Below are 17,784 nucleotides of genomic sequence, written 5' to 3'. Positions count from 1 at the left end.
TTAGTTTTATTCCCAAATGCTACTTTCTCTTTTACGACCACCAGATACTCGGGAGCTTGTAGCTGTCTCCATTATGGAAAGCGCTCTTCTCTTCGAAGAAGCCAAGAAGGAACATCTTCCTTAGCTACTTAATCCGAAATAATCCACACATAGTGGTCATTGCGTTCAACCACCAGAACAAGGGGAAAGGTGTGCTGGCCTATTGTGACATTGGGGGAAAAAACTCAATTTACTAAAAGAAAAACTAAAACGAATACAATTTTGCTTCAGTTATAATACTATTTCTATTTATCTTTAAAGCCAATTTTTATATTTCAGTTTAGTTTTCATTTTTTCACATAAGCTTAGTTTGTTTTTATTTTAATTAACAAATTGATTTTTTAATTGATTTTGCTCATTTTAGTTTCAGTTTTCATTAACGATAATAACCTCGCTACCAACACTGATTGTATAAATGATTTATCAATACAATTATAATGCTCTGTTTATACTTCTAGCTGCAGTGACATTAACAGGTACAATGGCAGAATCATTCAACTAATAAATTATTTTAGTTGTTAATAGCCAAGGTATTTGCATATGGATCTCTAGGAACACACATTGAATGGAATATCAGTGTGACAACAAATGCTCAGCTTATGGTGGACGAACCAGATATCCACCTAGCTTCCCATTTCATTCAAGCCTTTTGGAAATGTGTGAAAATTTTCATTTGAAACTGTTCTCAATGATCGACTCTTGAATAAGAAGTGTTACTGGAGTACCTTAAAATGCATTATTCTTTCACACGAAGTGAACCACATTAAAATCTTTATTTTTATCCACTTATATACAGGGTATTTCAGGAATATATGTGAGGCTCACACAAAAGGTCACACACAAAAAAAAGGTCTTTGAAACAAAATTAATTTTCACGATGTAACAAACAAGAGGGAGCCTTAGGACACTGTATTCCGTTCTGGTTTATTACGTATACAAAAAGAGGGAAAACTCCAAACAACAGTGTCGATACCAGAAGAGACACAACGAAAACCAAAGAGGTCATAAACGATAACATTCGTATAACATTCGTATAACAATATAACATTCAGTATACTGACTTACAGGAAAAACATCTAATCAGTGCTGCAACACAGCATCGGAACAGAAATTTAGGGCCAGTTTCAGATACAGATTAAGCCTAATCAGACTAAATTCAATTTTGAGATTCTCCATACAAAACTCTGTTTATTCCATGACTAAACTTAATCTGTGTCTGTGAAACCAGATCTTAAAATTTTACAGAAGTGCTATATATGTATATATAAATATATCAGAAAAATTGCAACAGTTTGGACCTTGTATTAATATGGAATCAGTCACCCAAGAATTGAGTGTCTTTGGTTTCATTCTTTCTTCTCTCTTTGGTTCATCTGAACCTCATCTCTGAAAGGGGGGGTTCTCTCCCGGAAATGTATATATGACAACACAATAGCTCCTTATATCCACTGTCGGAAACCTGAACTCGAGCAGAGCTAGTGCTAAAGGCCATTAACACACACACGCACACAATGTTTTCATCTGCTGATCAGGTTCCTGCTTAAGTGCCTGTCCAGTAGTCTCAAATGGATAAGTGGCTATCGTGCTATCTCTCAGAAGATATCTCTCAGCTGCCCCTACTCAGATGCCCCGTCGCTGTTACACTGGCTCAGGGCCTCCTCCATCTTGGCCTGGATGTCCAGCACCCGCTGCTCCCACTTCTCGCGGACCTCGTCCTCGTCGTCCTCGGTGACGGCGGTGTAGGCCATGAGCGCCATCAGGCCGATGTAGAACAGGTGAGCCAGGTGCGAGCAGCGGCGCTCCATCACCGCCCGGCTGCCCTGGCAGTGCTCCAGGTAGACCCTCAGCAGGGGTCGCCCGAAAAGGGAGCCTGTTCCCATCACGCCCCGGTAGTAGACGTCCAGGCTCAGGTCGGACTTGTCCCGCTCGTAGACCCGCTCAAATTCGGCCATGTGGCGGCTGGTGCCCTCGGGGTCCTTCTTAATCAGGTCCACCATGGTGCCGAGGGCGGTGTACTGGTGCTTGATGTACTCCTCGTACTTGCCGAAGGTCTCGTTGACCTCGTCGATCCGGATCTGCCGCAGCACCTGCCGGTTCCGCTCAGAGATGCTCTCCAGCTTGCCGTGGACCTGCCGGAAGTCCCCGTCCAGCTCATGGGCCTTCTCACCACCCGCCTCCAGGCCCTTGCGGGCCACGACCACCAGGGCGCTGACGATGCCGAACAGCGGGTCGATGGACGAGGCGAAGGAGGAGACCTTCTCCACGTAGCCAAGGACCTTCACCGTCGTCTTCTTGATCTTCTCCGCATCAGCCATGGCTGCTGCCACCACCACTGCCACACCTGATCTGGCCTGGGTCCCTCTTGCTCAGCCCACTACGGAGAAGAGGAAAGATGCACAGAGCCAGGAAGTTATAATAATAAAAATAGTTATTATTATTACTGTTTCTATTATATAGCACCTTCAATCATACTAATGCACATCATGCAGTTCACTGTTAAGTTGTGATATTGTTCAAATGTCAAAGGGTGTACTGATCATGCTGAATCTGGGCCTTAAACAATGTAAACCAGTCTACCCTTTAAATTGCTGCTCTTTCTCAATGTAGGTGGTCGTAGCACTGAACACAGCTAGCTCCCAGGAACACAATTACGGAAGTTTATGGGAGGATTCGTACGGCGTAAATGTTTTTGCAAAACAATATCCGCGCCCGAAACTATTTTTCGGTTACCACAAGTGTAAACGCCCTGTTGTTCATTTATTTATTTATTTTTAAATTAGACACCTCCTGAATCGCTTAAAATAATATATTTACACATATGTTGATCACACCTGGATCAGGCGTAATTTATAATTATTTTAAACCGACATTCTAGGACACACGGCACGGGCGCGAGGCTGCATTGCAGTAAATAAAACCGGAAAGGGAAAAGGGAGTGACTCTTCTAATCCACGCATTTTTAAAACCTTTAACCTTATTAGAGAGACTATCGCCGGCGACTATAATATGAACTATGCGGTAAGCAGATAGCCAAGTTATCTCCATTCAAACAATGCTAATTGTATTAATTGGAGGATGTGTTGTGTTTATGGCGTGTCTGCAGGCACAAATTAGGCACATTAAAGAAACTGCCAGACTCCCTGTCACAAAATGTCTGACCATAAGATCCATTTCAAACAGATATATCCTCACGAAAAATATTTTTCTTGTCAGCTTACCTAACAGTTGTCACTATTCAGTCCCAACAACCGTTGCAATCGTTTATTTTGAGCGACCGAAGACCATTACGCACCCCAAATTCTTCCCTTTATAACACGGAACTCTCTGCCGTAAGGGTGGGACGTCATGAATGACTCACTCATGAGTAATTTTGATTGGTTTAGATTAACAAAAGCTCGGTTTGATTGGCCGATGTATCCGTGACAGCATATTTTCTGGTGTCAAATGTTGAATGATCATTGTCTGAGTGTGTGTGCTTGTGTTTATCATGCGCGTCCGTGAAATGGGACACCAATACAATGGTTTATCAGAAAACTTTCATTACTTCAGAAGTAATTACATTATGGAGGCGAAACACAAGACGGTGATTCATAAACGCGATTGCGCTACGAACTGCTGTGCCAAGAGTCCACCGCAGTACAGCTTTACATATTTAAAGGATGATGTTTTGCATCTAGGTAATGCATTCTTACGGCAAAAGTATTAAGTTATATATCCCATCACGGTTTGTGTGGGTATTTTTAAAAGCCTACCTGGCGTGCATGGTTTTCAATTTACAGTTATGAATTTGATGGTTATTGAAAACAATTATTTTAATATGAGCAGAGTTCTGTGCTATTTGTTCAGTAGGCTATCAAGTTTCAAATAAATGCACATATACGGTATATAGAGCCAGAGTAAGCTACTGAGTTTCAGGTATGTACCTGTATCAGATTTCCTCACTTGCATGCAACAAGTATCAATTAATTACCTTTGGGCATCCTGTATTTTTACATAACTGATTCTCAATTATTCTCACCCATTGTGGTCATTGCTCCAGTTGGTGACCTATATTATTAAAATTCTGAAAACTTCTGGACCAGAACAGGTGGGCAGCACACTTTATTTGCAAATGCCTCGTCTCTCAAATCCAATTTTGACTTAATAGTATTGTGTGTCTTAGGGAGAAAACCTAAGGAAAATATTATCGTGCAACATGAATTATCTAACCCCTAAATGTTCTTTTCTTTTAAGAGGCAAATATAGACGCAAAACAACACTGCATATTCAATGATCTGCTAGGTGAGTGACAAAGGAAATTAACATCTGACAAATAGCTGTAACAATCTCAAACTTACTAGATCAGTTATTTTCACTTTCACCCCCATCACGGCAGCAAACTGAAGACACCTCAGAGTGGACATGGGTTATGCCTGGAACTCTAATTATATGCCTAATAACTCCAACCTGACTAATGATAAATTCTGACTCCTCAAAAGGGGAGTAGGGGAGGACTGGCCACTGAGGGAGATCTATCATCAGGGTGGCGCCCCCAAATTAAATAGTTAATGACAGGTCTGAATCTGAGATAATGCACATGCTGCAGTGGAGCCTGCCAGCACAGGCCAAAGAGTTGCTAATTAGCCCTTTGGACACCAAAAAAAGGGAATATTCCAGTTTACTGACCATGTTAAAGGAACCATCTATTTTCATAGATATCCAGAAGAAGAAAAAAAAGTTATTTCATATTAAGGTATGTACGCTTGACCAGTGAGATGTTTCCTTGTAAATTCTCACATTTTACACCTGCTCCTGTGTCTGAACATGCATTTTTAATGCATCTTGAACATGACAGTGGACCCATGGTGTTGGCTTACATACCATTTCACAAGTGATGTACAGTGTTACTGATCCTGGAGGAGATGTGGTGTCCAACAGACGCTTCCTGTTTCCTGTATTTCACTGTATACATAAATACATATATATATGTACATCTATTTACACACTGTTCATGAATGTAAATGACAACCTGTACCACTGGATGCACAGTAATTTCCTGCAAAGGATGCCAATAAATTCATTTCAGTTTAATTCACTGCTAATGTGTGCTCACTTGCCAGCAGTTTTTAAAGGGTCAGTTTCCTTCTTTTGTCTGTTCATTATAATAGAGAGAGAGAGAGCAAGAGAGCGAGAGAGAGAGAGACAGATGGACAACAAGTGGTGGTGGACCAATCTGCTACACAGTTCCCGGATCAATTATCTATGTGCACAAGGCTCACCTGAAGAATTAATTATGTGTGTGTGTGTGTGTGTATGTGTATGTGTGTGTGTGTGCCTGTGCGTGCGTGCATATGTGTGTGTCTATGCGTGTGTGTGTGTGTGTGCCTGTGTGTATGTGTGTGTGTGTGTGTGTGGAAGTAACTGCACTGAACAGAGGGTCTGTAATGGTGGCGTGATCAGTCAGGGCCTCCCTCTGTATACGTGGTGACGTGCGCGTCACACCCCTCCCTCTCTCTGCCTCGGGGGCAGGGGTGGGGGGGTGGGGGGGGGGGGGGCTCTTTGTGGGATCAGCTAGGTCAACATGGCCTTTTTCCCCGCACCTCCCTCTCTCTCTTCACTCATTCCCTGGCTCGCTCGCTCGCTCACAGGATCCGGCCGCTGGCAGCTCCACCCTTTGCAGTCAGGTGAATACAACACCGCGGCATTCCCGTTGATTCCACACACGGCCGCCATCGATCCCCGGGACAGCTCAGGGCAGTTTACATTTGAGGTCGCTGGCGTTTCAGTGCAAGGTTTTAGTGGTTAGAATCGAAAGAGCTATCAGGACAGACCTGTCAGCTTGTTCCCATTGAAGTCAGCTGTTTGGCTGGTTCTTATTTTATCACCTTTAATTCCTTCCTGCCTCTTTCTCTTTGCGCATTACATTTCTTTTCTACATGCTTTTTACACACCGGAGATGTTACAGAATTAGCATCATTCAGTGCCATTCGTTGCGATCTGCAATAAGTAGAATGAACTTCAACATGGGAAAGTAAAAAAGGTATGAAAAATCAATGGACAAATGCACAAATAAACAATGTTTTTGCACTTTTAGCACTGTATGTTTTAGTTGTGTAGATTTTTTCATCCTGACTGACCTGCCTGATGGTACTTTGTAATGATGTGCTGTGTAATAATATAGTCCGTAAGTGCGATGTGTGCCAGTCCGGGCACTGTCCTATATTTTTTAAACAGCTCAGAATTATACCCTTTTGATAACTGTGGCTGTAACTGGCGGTTAGCAACGTTCAGGCTCTCCTCCGTGTGAAATGCGTCCGGCTCTTGTGCTGTACTCGTCAGAAGTAAAAGGTGATTTAGTGAAAGAGGACGATGGAAATGCAAATTCAATATGCAAAAGTTAGTTGGTCGTGCGAAGATAACAACCTTGAGTAGGGTGGCAGAGGAATGCACATTTAAAACAATGTTGTTTTACGGACAGGTCATTACTTCTTTTATGTGGTTATGGATATGATTCATATATGTTCATAATTATTAAATGAATGCTACAATGGGGCATGGATGGCAACAGGAACTCACCTTCTGTTGTACAGAGGATGCATTTTGGTGCTTAATATCAATAATTAAAGTTTTACGATTCATGCTAATGATTGCTAACAGCTGCCACGGTTGCTTTTACGCATCAATGAACTGCCGCACAGATTCGGTCACTTTTGGAAGCGTTGAAGATTCCGGAATGGGGAGGAGCAGGAGAAGTGTGGCCGCTGCTCAGAGGACACTGGCGGAGATGGTGGTCTTTCTAGGGTAAGATCTGTCCTCAAATTGAGCCGCTCTCGTGGACACTCTCAGGAAAGAGAGGGGGTTTCCGAAAGGCTGCTTGGGCGTCTCCTTTGGAGAAAAAACCCACCTACCACAGAGGGTGCCGTAAAGAACTGAAAAAAGGGTTGACCTGTGAATACAAGCCAAATAACTCGCGTTTTTCTGAGATTGTGTGATACACGACATCCAGAGACACCTGTTATTAAAGCTGCCTAGCTGTTCGCTACACACAGGCTAGAATCTCCAGCTCAGAGTCTACTTCTGTGATGTGCATGGGCATTTGATCACTGTGACGGGAGTGGTGGTCCCTCAAATCCAACAAACAGAAAACTTTTGGAGAGGAAGAGAGGGCATGACCCTCTTTCCCCCCAAAGATAGATTTTCAAAACAAGGGGTGACTAAATTAATCCTAATTGCAGAGAGGTCATTTTAAAAGCAGTTTCGAATGACAATGCTGGTTAATCGTGGAGGTCATTAATGGGTGTTCAGCTGCATGTGGGTTTGAATGCAGTGTCTTACAGCGCAAAAAGCCCTTGTTTCTCTGTGCTGTCAAATTTGACCCCTGCACAGTAGAACGTTCAGTGTTAAATCAACTCTTACAGGGTACATCTGGTCTCAGATGAACTCATGTTTTCTATTGGAGTTGAATTAACAATTGACATTTTACTGTGTGGGGAGTTTCCTCCAAGGATGGGAAAAATTGAATTTGAATTCATCTTGTTACAAAATACAAATTACCTTCCAAATAACTACACCCATGTGAAACACATACATGTAAATGCATATTTAAAATACATGCACGTGAAGTGCCACCCATTCCGACCCTCACCCCAAACTCCATTTTTGTTGGTGCTCATCTCAGGGTCTTGGCCGTGACCTGCAAGGGAAAGATCCAGAGGCCTGACTACGACGACACCAGCGCCCCCGAATTCCTCAACCCGTCCTGGATGGCGTCAGTCCCAGACAGCCGGTCCCTGTCGGAGGTGACCCTCCCGGGCACCCACAACACCATGGCCCTCTACGGCGGCGCCCTGACCGAGTGCCAGTCCTGGCCGCTGGACCTGCAGCTGCGGGCCGGCGTGCGCTTCCTGGACGTGAGGGTGCGCCACGTCAAGGGCAACCTCACCATCCACCACGGGGTGGTGTACCAGCGGGCGCACTTCGGCGAGGTGCTGGAGGGCGTGGCCCGCTTCCTGCTGGAGTGGCCCTCCGAGACGGTGCTGATGCGTCTGAAGGAGGAGTTCAGCGAGACCAACGACATCTACGCGGCGGTGGTGGGCTACGTCCACCGGCACGCGCACTGGGACCTGCTGTGGCACAGCCGGCTCACCCCCACCATGGGTCAGGCCAGGGGGAAGCTGGTCATCCTGCAGGACTTCTCCGGCCCCGACCTGGGGATGCGCTACGGATCCCTGGACATCGCGGACGACTGGAAGGTGAGGGACCCTCATGGGAGGTTGGGGTCGAGTCGGGGCCGGAGGAGGCAGATGGGGGGTAGAAGTAGGGAATAGGGAAATAGGGAAAGGGGAAGTGGAAATGGGGAAAGAGAAAGTGGGAAATGGGGAAAGAGGAATTGAAAATAGGGCAAGAGGAAATGGAAAATAGGGAAACATAGGGAGTGGGAAATAGGGAAAGAGGAAGTGGAAAATAGGGAAACAGGAAGTGGGAAATAGGGGAAGAGGAAGTGAGAAGTAGGGAAAGAGGAAGTGAAAATGGGGAAGATGAAGTGAGAAGTAGGGAAAGAGGAAGTGAAAATAAGGAAGAGGAAGTGAGGAGTAGGGAAGGAGGATGTGGAAATTGCTATTGGGACACAGATGGCAGGAGCGTCAGTCACAAAGACTGTAAAACAATGGGAAAAGGAAGTGAGAAGTAGGGAAGTGAGAAGGATGGGAGAGGGCAAGGAAGAGCACGGAAAAGAGAAAGGAGGGACAGGTGAGGAAAAATGTGAATAATCTGAGATAAGTGCTAGCTGAGCTTGAGTAACAATTTTTTTCTAATGCATGAACAAGAATACAAAAAAATTCAGAACTCGTCATCCATATAAAGAAGCTGTTGATCACATATGATTATGGGGCAACCAAGCCGTTCTTTAAGGGTCAAAGGCACCCTTTGTTCTGTTCAACGCCCATCCCCGTTCCCCCTCAGGTCCCGACCCTCCTACATGTTTCGGAGAAGTGGCAGAGCGTCCGTGAGCACCTGGCGGCGGCGGCCGCGGGGAACAAGGCCCGCGTCTTCCTGACCTTCGCCAGCGGGGCGGGAATCTTCGCCTACCCGAACGCCGTGGCGCAGCGGATCAACGCCCGACTGCACAAGCACCTGTCCGACATGGTGGGGCTCCCCGAGCGCCTGGGCATCGTCACTATGGACTTCCCCGCCGCGCCCCTCCTCAAAATGATCATCGACTTCAACTGAACAGGCCTCGGCCCAACAATCTCCCATCCCCCATTAGCCCCAAAACAAGAAAAATATATTTTGTCCTAAATTTATTTACATTTTGGTTCGTGGAGGCATTCAAAATTAACATAGGTTCAGTACATAGTGAGCAATACATTTTCAATGCTGTCGTTAAATTGGAATTAAATTAGTCGACCTGACACCACGCCGGTATAATCCTTAGCCATTTTGAATTTGGGACACATTTAAAAGGAATAAGTCACTGACTTAGCCCCCTAAAAACAGAGACAGAGGCTACTATGACATAATCACAGGATTATGTCAATTTAGCCTTGCCAAATGGCAAGGTATGATCCTTCGTTCAAAACCAGAACACAGCGAAATTCCTAGACCATTTGTGACACCTGGACAATTATGATTTCATTTAGATTTTTCAATTATACTCTATGTAATAGTTCAGTGTTTACTGTTTGCAAGAAAGTGCATTGCCACATGGTGTCAAACCAACAGCATCAACATACACTTTTTTCAGCAACAGCCTTGACGATCACCAGCTTAAAATAAAAGCATTCTTTCTGCATTTCAAAATGAGTTGCGTATGTTTCATTTCAGAAATTCATTTAGAATGAGATTTGTTTTTCTAAATGTTTCATCGTAAGAGAGCTGCCAAGCTTTTTTTTTTTAGATAGATTTCGGCATTCGTGTTTGGCACCACATCAAAAAAGCGAAATTACTGCCAGGGGCGGTATAGTATAGTATAATGGGTAAGGAACTGATCTTGTATTCTGAAGGTTGCAGGTTCAATTCCTAGTTGGGACACTACCCTTGTGCCCTTGAGCAGGGTATTTAACCTGCATTGCTTCAGTAGATATCCAGCTGTATAAATGGATGCAATGTGTAAGTCGCTCTGGATAAGATCGTCAGCTATAACTGCCTGTAATGCCAAATGGCTTTCAAGGTTGATGTGTTGTGCACCTGCAAGTGTTTATTCTCCTCTGTCCTTACTGATAAAGACACACACTCTCTGCTTATCAGTTTTCCCACACTAGTTCAACTAGAATCTCCTGATAGTAATACCACATTTTAAAGTAATACGTGTCCAATATGACGACACAAGCACACCGTTAAAACTGAAAAGCCATATATTCTGGTAATTATTTTTTACATGTGGTTTTTACATGGGAGACCCTCCATGATGATCATGCACTGTCCATGCAATGTCTCAGATCACACAGACCTGGAACTATAATAATAATAAACTTTATTTGTATAGCAAATATTTTAAAACAAAGTTTACAAAGTGCTTTACAGAAAATAGTAAAAAAGATAGCAAAATAGCAAAACCAGAATCGGTTTAAATTATATTAAAAAACAATAATATAATAATATATATAAAAAAGTTAAAAGCAACAGTTAAAAGCAACAGTAAATAGATGTGTTTTAAGTTTCTTTTTAAAACTGCTGACAGTGTTGATGGCTCTAAGGTTTTCTGTGAGAGAATTCCAGAGTTTGGGGCCATAGGAACTAAAAGCAGATTCCTCACTTTTCAACTGGGTTCTAGGAATGACCAGCATATTGCTGTCAGATGATCTAAGTGACCTAGCCAGAATATACTTTACAGTCATATCACTGAGGTAAAGTGGGGCAAGACCATGAAGACATTTAAAAATTAATAAAAGAATCCCCAGTCAGTCAACAAGACGTCCCCAGTCAGTCAAACTGTATGGAGATGTGAGTGATCCCTTCAGTCAACTGTATGTAAAGACGGGTTTGTCCTGTGCCGTGGGTAACGTTGGCAAGTCACTCTGCGTGTATGTAGATACGGGCGTTCCTGTACTGCTGGCAATACTGACAGTCACCGGGGAAGCTGCTGGAATCGACAGCCACCTCCCACCGGCGGTGGACCACGTGCACAAGGCAATGCGGCAGGCCGGCGTGAATCCTGCTCGCCAGTTTCTCCAGGTCCCGCGTCCTCCGCCCCTGGCCCTCGATCAGCCTGCGAAGGCCGCCCTCGTCCAAGCCGACGGGATTCGGGCTGTAGGACACCACCACCCGAACCGAGCCCTCGAAGGTGAAGTGGTTTCCCCCGCACACGGCCTCGTCCTTGCCCCCACGCGCCAGGCCGCCGAAGCAGCCCCTCGTGGGGGTGTAGGCCCTGACCAACCAGGACACCCAGTCATACTTTCGGTTCAGGAACTTTGCGACGTTGCTGGCGAGGTCAACCGGGGTTTCGGCGCTCCACTCCTTCAGCCGCTTCCCCACGTCCAGCTTGGCCTGCTCGGCGAAGCCGGCCTTGCAGACCTCGACCGCCGCCTTCATCTTCTCCTCCATGAGCCTCATCCTCTCCCCCCAGTCCTTCAGGACGTCCTCTTCCTCACCGGTCCCCTTCAGAGCCGCCTGGCCCACCAGGGCGATGAGCCCCAGGCAGAAGAGGTTCTTCAGACGGGCGCAGAATTCCTCCACGGCCCGGCGACTCTTTTCGTGGTAGTTGAGGGTGATCTCCAGCACCGACTCCCCAGAGAAGTTGTCCCCTGTCACAGCGCCGTACAGGGTGTGCAGGTTCTTGTCGCCCCCGGTCTTTGCAAAGTGCTCCAGAAAGATCTCCTTCTTGACCTCCCGGAAATTGGGCTTGGCGTTTAGGACGTCCATGAACTTGCGGAACTGATTGCTCAGGTTCTCCTCCACCGAGAAGTAGGCTGCGTCCGCCCCGCTCTTCCTGATCTCCTGGTCGACGCGGCGGATCTCCTCGGAGACGACCTCCAGCCGCTCTCGCACCTTCTGGAACTGCGCCTTCATGAACTCCGCCTCCTTGCTCTCCACGTTGTCCAGGGCCAGCTGCACCACAGGGGCCACAATGGAGAAGATGGGCAGCATCTCGCCCACCGTCTCCGCCAGAAGCTCCGCCCCTTTCTCCAGCATCTCCATGAAGGCTTCCACCGATTCCTTCTTGTCGGCCAGCTGCTTTTTCAGCCTGGAGGCCACTGTCGCCTCGCCGACCGACATCACTGTATCAATGATGTCACAGAAAACAGGAGGCTCCACTGATTCCTGAGATAATGATATTATTACCATCAGCTGGTGTGTGAATATATATATACACACACACACACACATATATATATATATATATATATATACATACAGTGAGCTCCACATTTCAGTGTGGTGAAACCGAAGTGTACAGAAAATACCCTTAAATACAAGCTGAGAATGTGCACTATAACCACATGTGAATAGTCTGATTATAAATTTAAAATTGTGGAGTACAGAGCCAAGTCAAGAAAAAACATCTCTTTATTCCAAACATTATATATATATATACATACATACTTACACATGTGTGTGTGTTTGTGTGTAAATGCTTAAAGCAGTGACATTTTTATGCAATATATACATTATTCACATGTATGCATTGCATATAAATGCTTAAAGCTGTGACATTTTAATACAATACATACATTATTCATATGTATACAATACAAATATGAAATGGGTTAAATACCCTCTAGGCAAGGAATTCACCTCTAGCCTAAACTGCCCTGAATTTCAATCCATATTGACACCAGTGAGCCTGTTACCTTTAAAAACAGGTTCAAGCAGTCAAACAGTTTGTATCTCACCAGTGTTGACTGACTGAAAGTGAATTTCTACCTGGCATGTACATGAAGCTCTATTATCTTTGGACAGTCTTGAAGTTTAATATTAACTACTGTAGGCCTTCTATTACTTAACGTTATTGACTTTCCATCACAACAGAAAGCATAACTGAAGTATTGCCTAATTCCTGACCAGTTAGACACACAAATGATCTACCAAAAACTATAAAAAAAATTAATTAAAAAACAAGTTGCTCAACTTATGAACACTGGTATAGCCTAGATATTTAAGTATGTAAAGATGTCCATCTTAACACTTTCAGCTTTTGACTTATCCATGGCTGAAGGGTAAAAATATTTAGCAAGTTTAATCTATTTCTTGAAAACGTTTGACAAAAAAAAGGAGCTCACTTAAAGGTCACTCATTCATATAAGGGTTATTCTTCAGCTTTAAAAAGTAAAAGTAGAGGTTTTTTTTTTACCTCAAATGTTGTTTTCTTAATCCTGGCTGCGTTGCTTGTTGCCCCTTTCTAAAGAGCTAATTTAAACCAACTGACTGGATGTTTTGGTTTCCGCTTCCTGATGGCTCATGATACACTTCCTGTTGAAGAAGGGAGTGGCCTGATCACAGCGGAAGCGAAACTGCTCTGCACTTTCACTGGGCGACACCAATCACGACGCTAACGGAGAAATCGCCGTTGACTTTACTTTGATGCGGGGGCTATTCAGAAGGCCTTCCCAAACAGACATTTTTTAAACGAAACATAACATGTAATCTAACAAGTGTTAACTAAATTATTACGTTATTCACTGGACATCTGTTTGAATGCATGGCCAAACACATTACAATATGAGATAAAAAATTTTTTTAAATCATTGTGCACAGTGGGATTCAGACTGCTGTTTTAATGAAATCGAGGGACTTTACCCACAAGACATTTGCCAAGCGTAGTTTTAATCCAAAAAATTGAATTATTACAAGTTATTACAATAACCATAAAACACTACATGCTCCATGAGGCTATACCACATCAAAATCTGCACTGTCACAGCTGGCATTTTCACTTCAAATGATTTCAGGTTATAATATCAGCAGGTCATAATGTCAGCAGTGACAAATACAGAACTGCATTTGCAGCTGAATACACACAGTAGGAGTGAGGACCCTTGGCTCTGGAGTCCATAACACTACATTTGCACACGCAGAACACAAAGAGTCCCACAATGTGTTTCCCCTACGCCAAAAGACAGCGGAAATAACACACATGATGTCATCTCTGCCAGTAATTTTTGTTTTGCCTCATTTGGGTGTTGAAATAAATAATGCCTTAACCTGCTGTTGACTTTAATGGCCTGCCAGTCCTTGCAATTAGACCAAAAATCCCTCAACTGAAAAATTGACTCAATCGACAAAATAATCTGTCATATTTATCTTCATGTTCATATGCATATGACCAAACTAAAAAAATAAATAAATTCAGGTAAAATATATTCTGAATAAACATGTAAGAACAGCAGTAATTTAACCTCGGTTAGAGTGCTGTGACAGCACAGTGCTTAGAAAGCTACCCTTAGAGTCAGAGAGTTGCAGGTTCGAAACCAGAGTGCGGGCACAGCCCTTGTGCTCAAGAGTGAAGTACTTGACCTAAACAGCCAAAAGTTAAATATCAACCTTTATAAATGGATTATACACAGTAAGAATAATACTCTGTATACATACAAACCACCAAAAGGGGGTGCCAAATTTAATAACTTCCAGTCTTAACAGGTACAAAATCGCCCATCAATCCAATGGGACTTGGTTTCCTTGGCCAGTGCACATTGTGGGATCCCAGCTCTGGAGAATTTCGGTGGGGTCCAATGGCACCTCCACGTTTAGCGCAAGGTCGACGTGAGGGCCAATCGGAGGGCAGGACTTCTTCCGCGCGCGGTGTCGCCTGGCCGCCTCTCTCCACGCCTCCCGCTTCAGCTTCTGACAGTGCTCGGGAAGATCTTTTATGGACTTTTTCCTCATCTGGTACCTAAGACAAAAGGCACCGGATAAGGCCGCTGTCATAATTAAGCAATAGGCCACTCAAGGCCATGCTGTATCACAACCACAGTCAGGGGTGCCGAGTGCCGTATTGCTGTTACAGAACGGTTATGACAATACCATTTATTTAGTAGAACTATTTCCAAGTAATTTTGGTGCAGAGTGATGCTGTCTACTAACAGGCTGCTACTGTGTGCCGGATTTACAATCACTGTATGAGGGCAACGGCCTCTGGCACCCCCGTGACCCTGACCAGGAATAAGCGGGTACAGATAACGGACGTGTAGATTCTCGACAGTGGTCAGACGCAGTGTTCCAGCGGACGCGAGCGAGTCGGTTAGTATAACCCGCGGTTGAAGCCCAAAAAAACGCACGGCAGTCTCCGTTGCTTACCTACGACGGTCCATTTCCCGGTACACCCGGTACTTGTCTGGGTCCGCCCGTATCCTGGCTCTGTAGCGTTGCAGCTTTTCCCTGTTGGACATTCTCTCTGGAAAAACCGAAGCAGGGACAACTTTGTCAATATTAAAAATAAAATTTACATTTGCGTCGGCATTTCAGCTGACACGAAATACGAACACAGCTTTTCCCTGTTGGACATTCCCTCTGGAAAACCTGGAGCAGGGACAACTTTGTCGATATTAACAAAAATATTTATGTTCACGTCAGCATTCAGGCTGACACGACGTATGGCATTTCGTCTGGAATTCTATGCCCCCCAGTTTTCAACTCACAGATAAATATGTACTTATATTGGTTGTACGGACGCACGATTCACGTACGACCGTATGCACACTGGCGTATAGTGTTATGGACAGATGGATGTTCATTATGTGTCTATAGGCCATGTATTCAGTTGTACTCATTGTTGCTCTGTTTAAATTCCAATACAGTAGCTTCTTTTTAAATAAAGATTTTTAAAAATCGTTCTCTGAGCTGAATATGATTCATTACATGTGTAGTACATTACGACAGGGAATCCCAGCCTCCACATACTCATCTCCAAATCCGGCCAAACCGAGCATGCGCTTTTTTGGCAGGTCGGGGGAAGCGTTGTCCTCTCTCCTGGAAGACCGGGGAAACCGAAGCTGTGCTTCTGCCTCTCGCCACAAGGGAGAGCTCCGTCTCTGGACCACGTCGACGCGGTGCCGTTTTTAGGCGCGGGGCGAGCGCCGCCACCCACCGGAACACCGCGATCGCAGACTTCCCACTTCACGCATACGGTTTCAAAATCGGGGGGTTCCTCCTTCACCGGGACGGGGCCCTCCGCAGCGGCTGCGGGGTGCCCGCTGTCACCGTCCGATTTCAGCGGGCCGCCGTTGGTCCACTCCCCCCGTGACCTGCAGCGAAGACCTTCGCCGAATGCGACCAGGGAAGGGTCAACCGTCGTCCCCCAACCTTCACGCTCCGCCTGGTCAGCCGCACTTGCACAGGGACCTGTAAAATGAGGCCAGACACAGAATCTCAGGCCAGGTCAGGGCAGCAGTGTTTTTGTGCTTATCCCAGGTGTATGAGATGATGAATGCTGGCTGTTTGTAGATTTTATGCGCAATCCCGTTCATGTGATTAACATAAGGAAACGGCCATGAATAAATTGATAATAAAAAAAAGATGAATGCCGAATTGTTCGTGGAAACGTTCTTACACGCAGTTTACGATCAAATACGATCGTAAGCATGCTTCATGAATGAGTCCCATTGTGCCTACATGTGTCCTTACTCAGCTGGTGTCAACTACTCGTAAATTACTTTCAATTACTAAACTAAATAAATGACAGTAAAATGCCAGTTCTGCCATTTTTTATTTCAGATCTGAAATATATGGCCTTACTGATATCGATTTTTTATTATTGTAATCAGAAGTGCTCCCAGGGATTTGGGGCCCCAAGAAAAAGAAAACAGTAGTTTTTTTTTCAGTACATTGCAAGTTAAGGACTCTTACCGGTACACTCAGTGGCAAACTCCTTGCTCCACAGGGGTTGGCCGCGCATGTCTTCCTCGGCGTCGCACGACCCTGATTTAGCGCACAAATCCTGTTTGCTGTTTTCTTCCGACGAAATCCCGGAGTCAAGGCTGCAAACAGAATCCACAAGACCCCCCTGTCCCATTGTCCGTCTGTATCGCCGCAGTGATATCAATTCCATCTCAGCGGACTTCATTTGCATTCTCAGTCTTTCGTTCTCTCTGTCCCTCTGGGCCACCATCATTTCATACGCACGTATTTTGTTGTTGTTTATGTTGCACAAAACATACATGACAGCTTTTATTGCTGCCTTAATCGCGTCTTCAATCGCGCGGGCGTCCTCTTCATCCGACAGAAATGAGTCCATACAGCTTTCGTGTGTAGTCATTTGCACGCCAGATCGTACCGGACTTTTCCTGGAATGCACAGTGGTTTTTAGGATCCCAGCTGTTTTGATAACAAAAGTTGCAGTGGCTTGCTATTCGGGTAGCTAGTATTCAGATTCAGCCAGCTAGGTATATTTTAAACCGTTACGTATCCGTATCGGTTTAGCGAGCTGGTGCATTCATGATGACAGTGCCATTCGATTTTAAATTGCAAAAATAAATGTGTAATTGCAGTACCAGTAATAACATTAACATTGCCTGTAGACTGTATCAATTTGACAAATACTGTATCTTTCCGGGTTGCTTGTGCTTCCGAGGTGGTGACCGACTTCTCCACAATATTGTGTTGTATTTTGGGTGTAGCGCCCCCGTTAGAGGAGCAAAGTTATTTCATCATGACGTCTATAAACTGTCGTCGTTACGAAAACGTAATACTCGTTGCTTGCCGCTGAGATCTAACTTTAGTCACAAAAAGTTCACACGATGAATTAGGTCTATACATTCGTTAAATAGGGTTATAACACGAATACTACTATACTGCTACAGTAACAGAAATTACAATTATTGAATAATTAAATAC

General features: G+C 44.6%; 4 protein-coding genes across 8 annotated transcripts; 1 reads left to right on the top strand and 3 right to left on the bottom strand.

Moving 5' to 3' along the window:
- Positions 1–793: 793 nt before the first annotated feature.
- Positions 794–3,411, bottom strand: LOC135261855 (protein rapunzel-like). The gene is made up of 2 exons (XM_064348517.1): positions 3,258–3,411; positions 794–2,413 (listed from the first exon to the last, which is right to left on the bottom strand). The coding sequence occupies exon 2, from the start codon at positions 2,352–2,354 to the stop codon at positions 1,656–1,658; it is 699 nt and encodes a 232-aa protein (XP_064204587.1). The 5' UTR covers positions 2,355–2,413; positions 3,258–3,411; the 3' UTR covers positions 794–1,655.
- Positions 2,839–9,816, top strand: si:dkey-266f7.9 (uncharacterized protein LOC100006223 homolog). 5 transcript variants are annotated; one of them, XM_064348515.1, is made up of 5 exons: positions 2,839–3,057; positions 4,273–4,320; positions 6,717–6,819; positions 7,697–8,270; positions 8,980–9,816. In XM_064348515.1, the coding sequence occupies exons 3-5, from the start codon at positions 6,752–6,754 to the stop codon at positions 9,244–9,246; spliced, it is 909 nt and encodes a 302-aa protein (XP_064204585.1). In that variant the 5' UTR covers positions 2,839–3,057; positions 4,273–4,320; positions 6,717–6,751; the 3' UTR covers positions 9,247–9,816. The 5 variants fall into 5 exon arrangements, with proteins under 5 accessions (XP_064204585.1, XP_064204586.1, XP_064204582.1 ...); XM_064348512.1 differs by lacking the exon at positions 2,839–3,057 and adding an exon at positions 3,518–3,716; XM_064348516.1 differs by lacking the exon at positions 4,273–4,320 and having other exon boundaries at positions 2,840–3,057.
- A 652-nt stretch (positions 9,817–10,468) lies between these two features.
- On the bottom strand, positions 10,469–13,602 carry LOC135261852 (protein rapunzel-like). The gene is made up of 2 exons (XM_064348510.1): positions 13,307–13,602; positions 10,469–12,276 (listed from the first exon to the last, which is right to left on the bottom strand). Exon 2 carries the CDS (start codon positions 12,229–12,231, stop codon positions 11,029–11,031), a length of 1,203 nt encoding a protein of 400 aa, XP_064204580.1. The 5' UTR covers positions 12,232–12,276; positions 13,307–13,602; the 3' UTR covers positions 10,469–11,028.
- A 157-nt stretch (positions 13,603–13,759) lies between these two features.
- Positions 13,760–17,760, bottom strand: LOC135261853 (uncharacterized). The gene is made up of 4 exons (XM_064348511.1): positions 16,798–17,760; positions 15,853–16,293; positions 15,250–15,346; positions 13,760–14,845 (listed from the first exon to the last, which is right to left on the bottom strand). Exons 1-4 carry the CDS (start codon positions 17,204–17,206, stop codon positions 14,608–14,610), a joined length of 1,185 nt encoding a protein of 394 aa, XP_064204581.1. The 5' UTR covers positions 17,207–17,760; the 3' UTR covers positions 13,760–14,607.
- Positions 17,761–17,784: the final 24 nt, after the last annotated feature.

Source organism: Anguilla rostrata, chromosome 8, assembly GCF_018555375.3.
Source record: "Anguilla rostrata isolate EN2019 chromosome 8, ASM1855537v3, whole genome shotgun sequence".
Classification (NCBI taxonomy): domain Eukaryota; kingdom Metazoa; phylum Chordata; class Actinopteri; order Anguilliformes; family Anguillidae; genus Anguilla; species Anguilla rostrata.
Note: the sequence above shows the minus strand (reverse complement) of the source record. Positions and strands in the feature narration are given on the sequence as shown.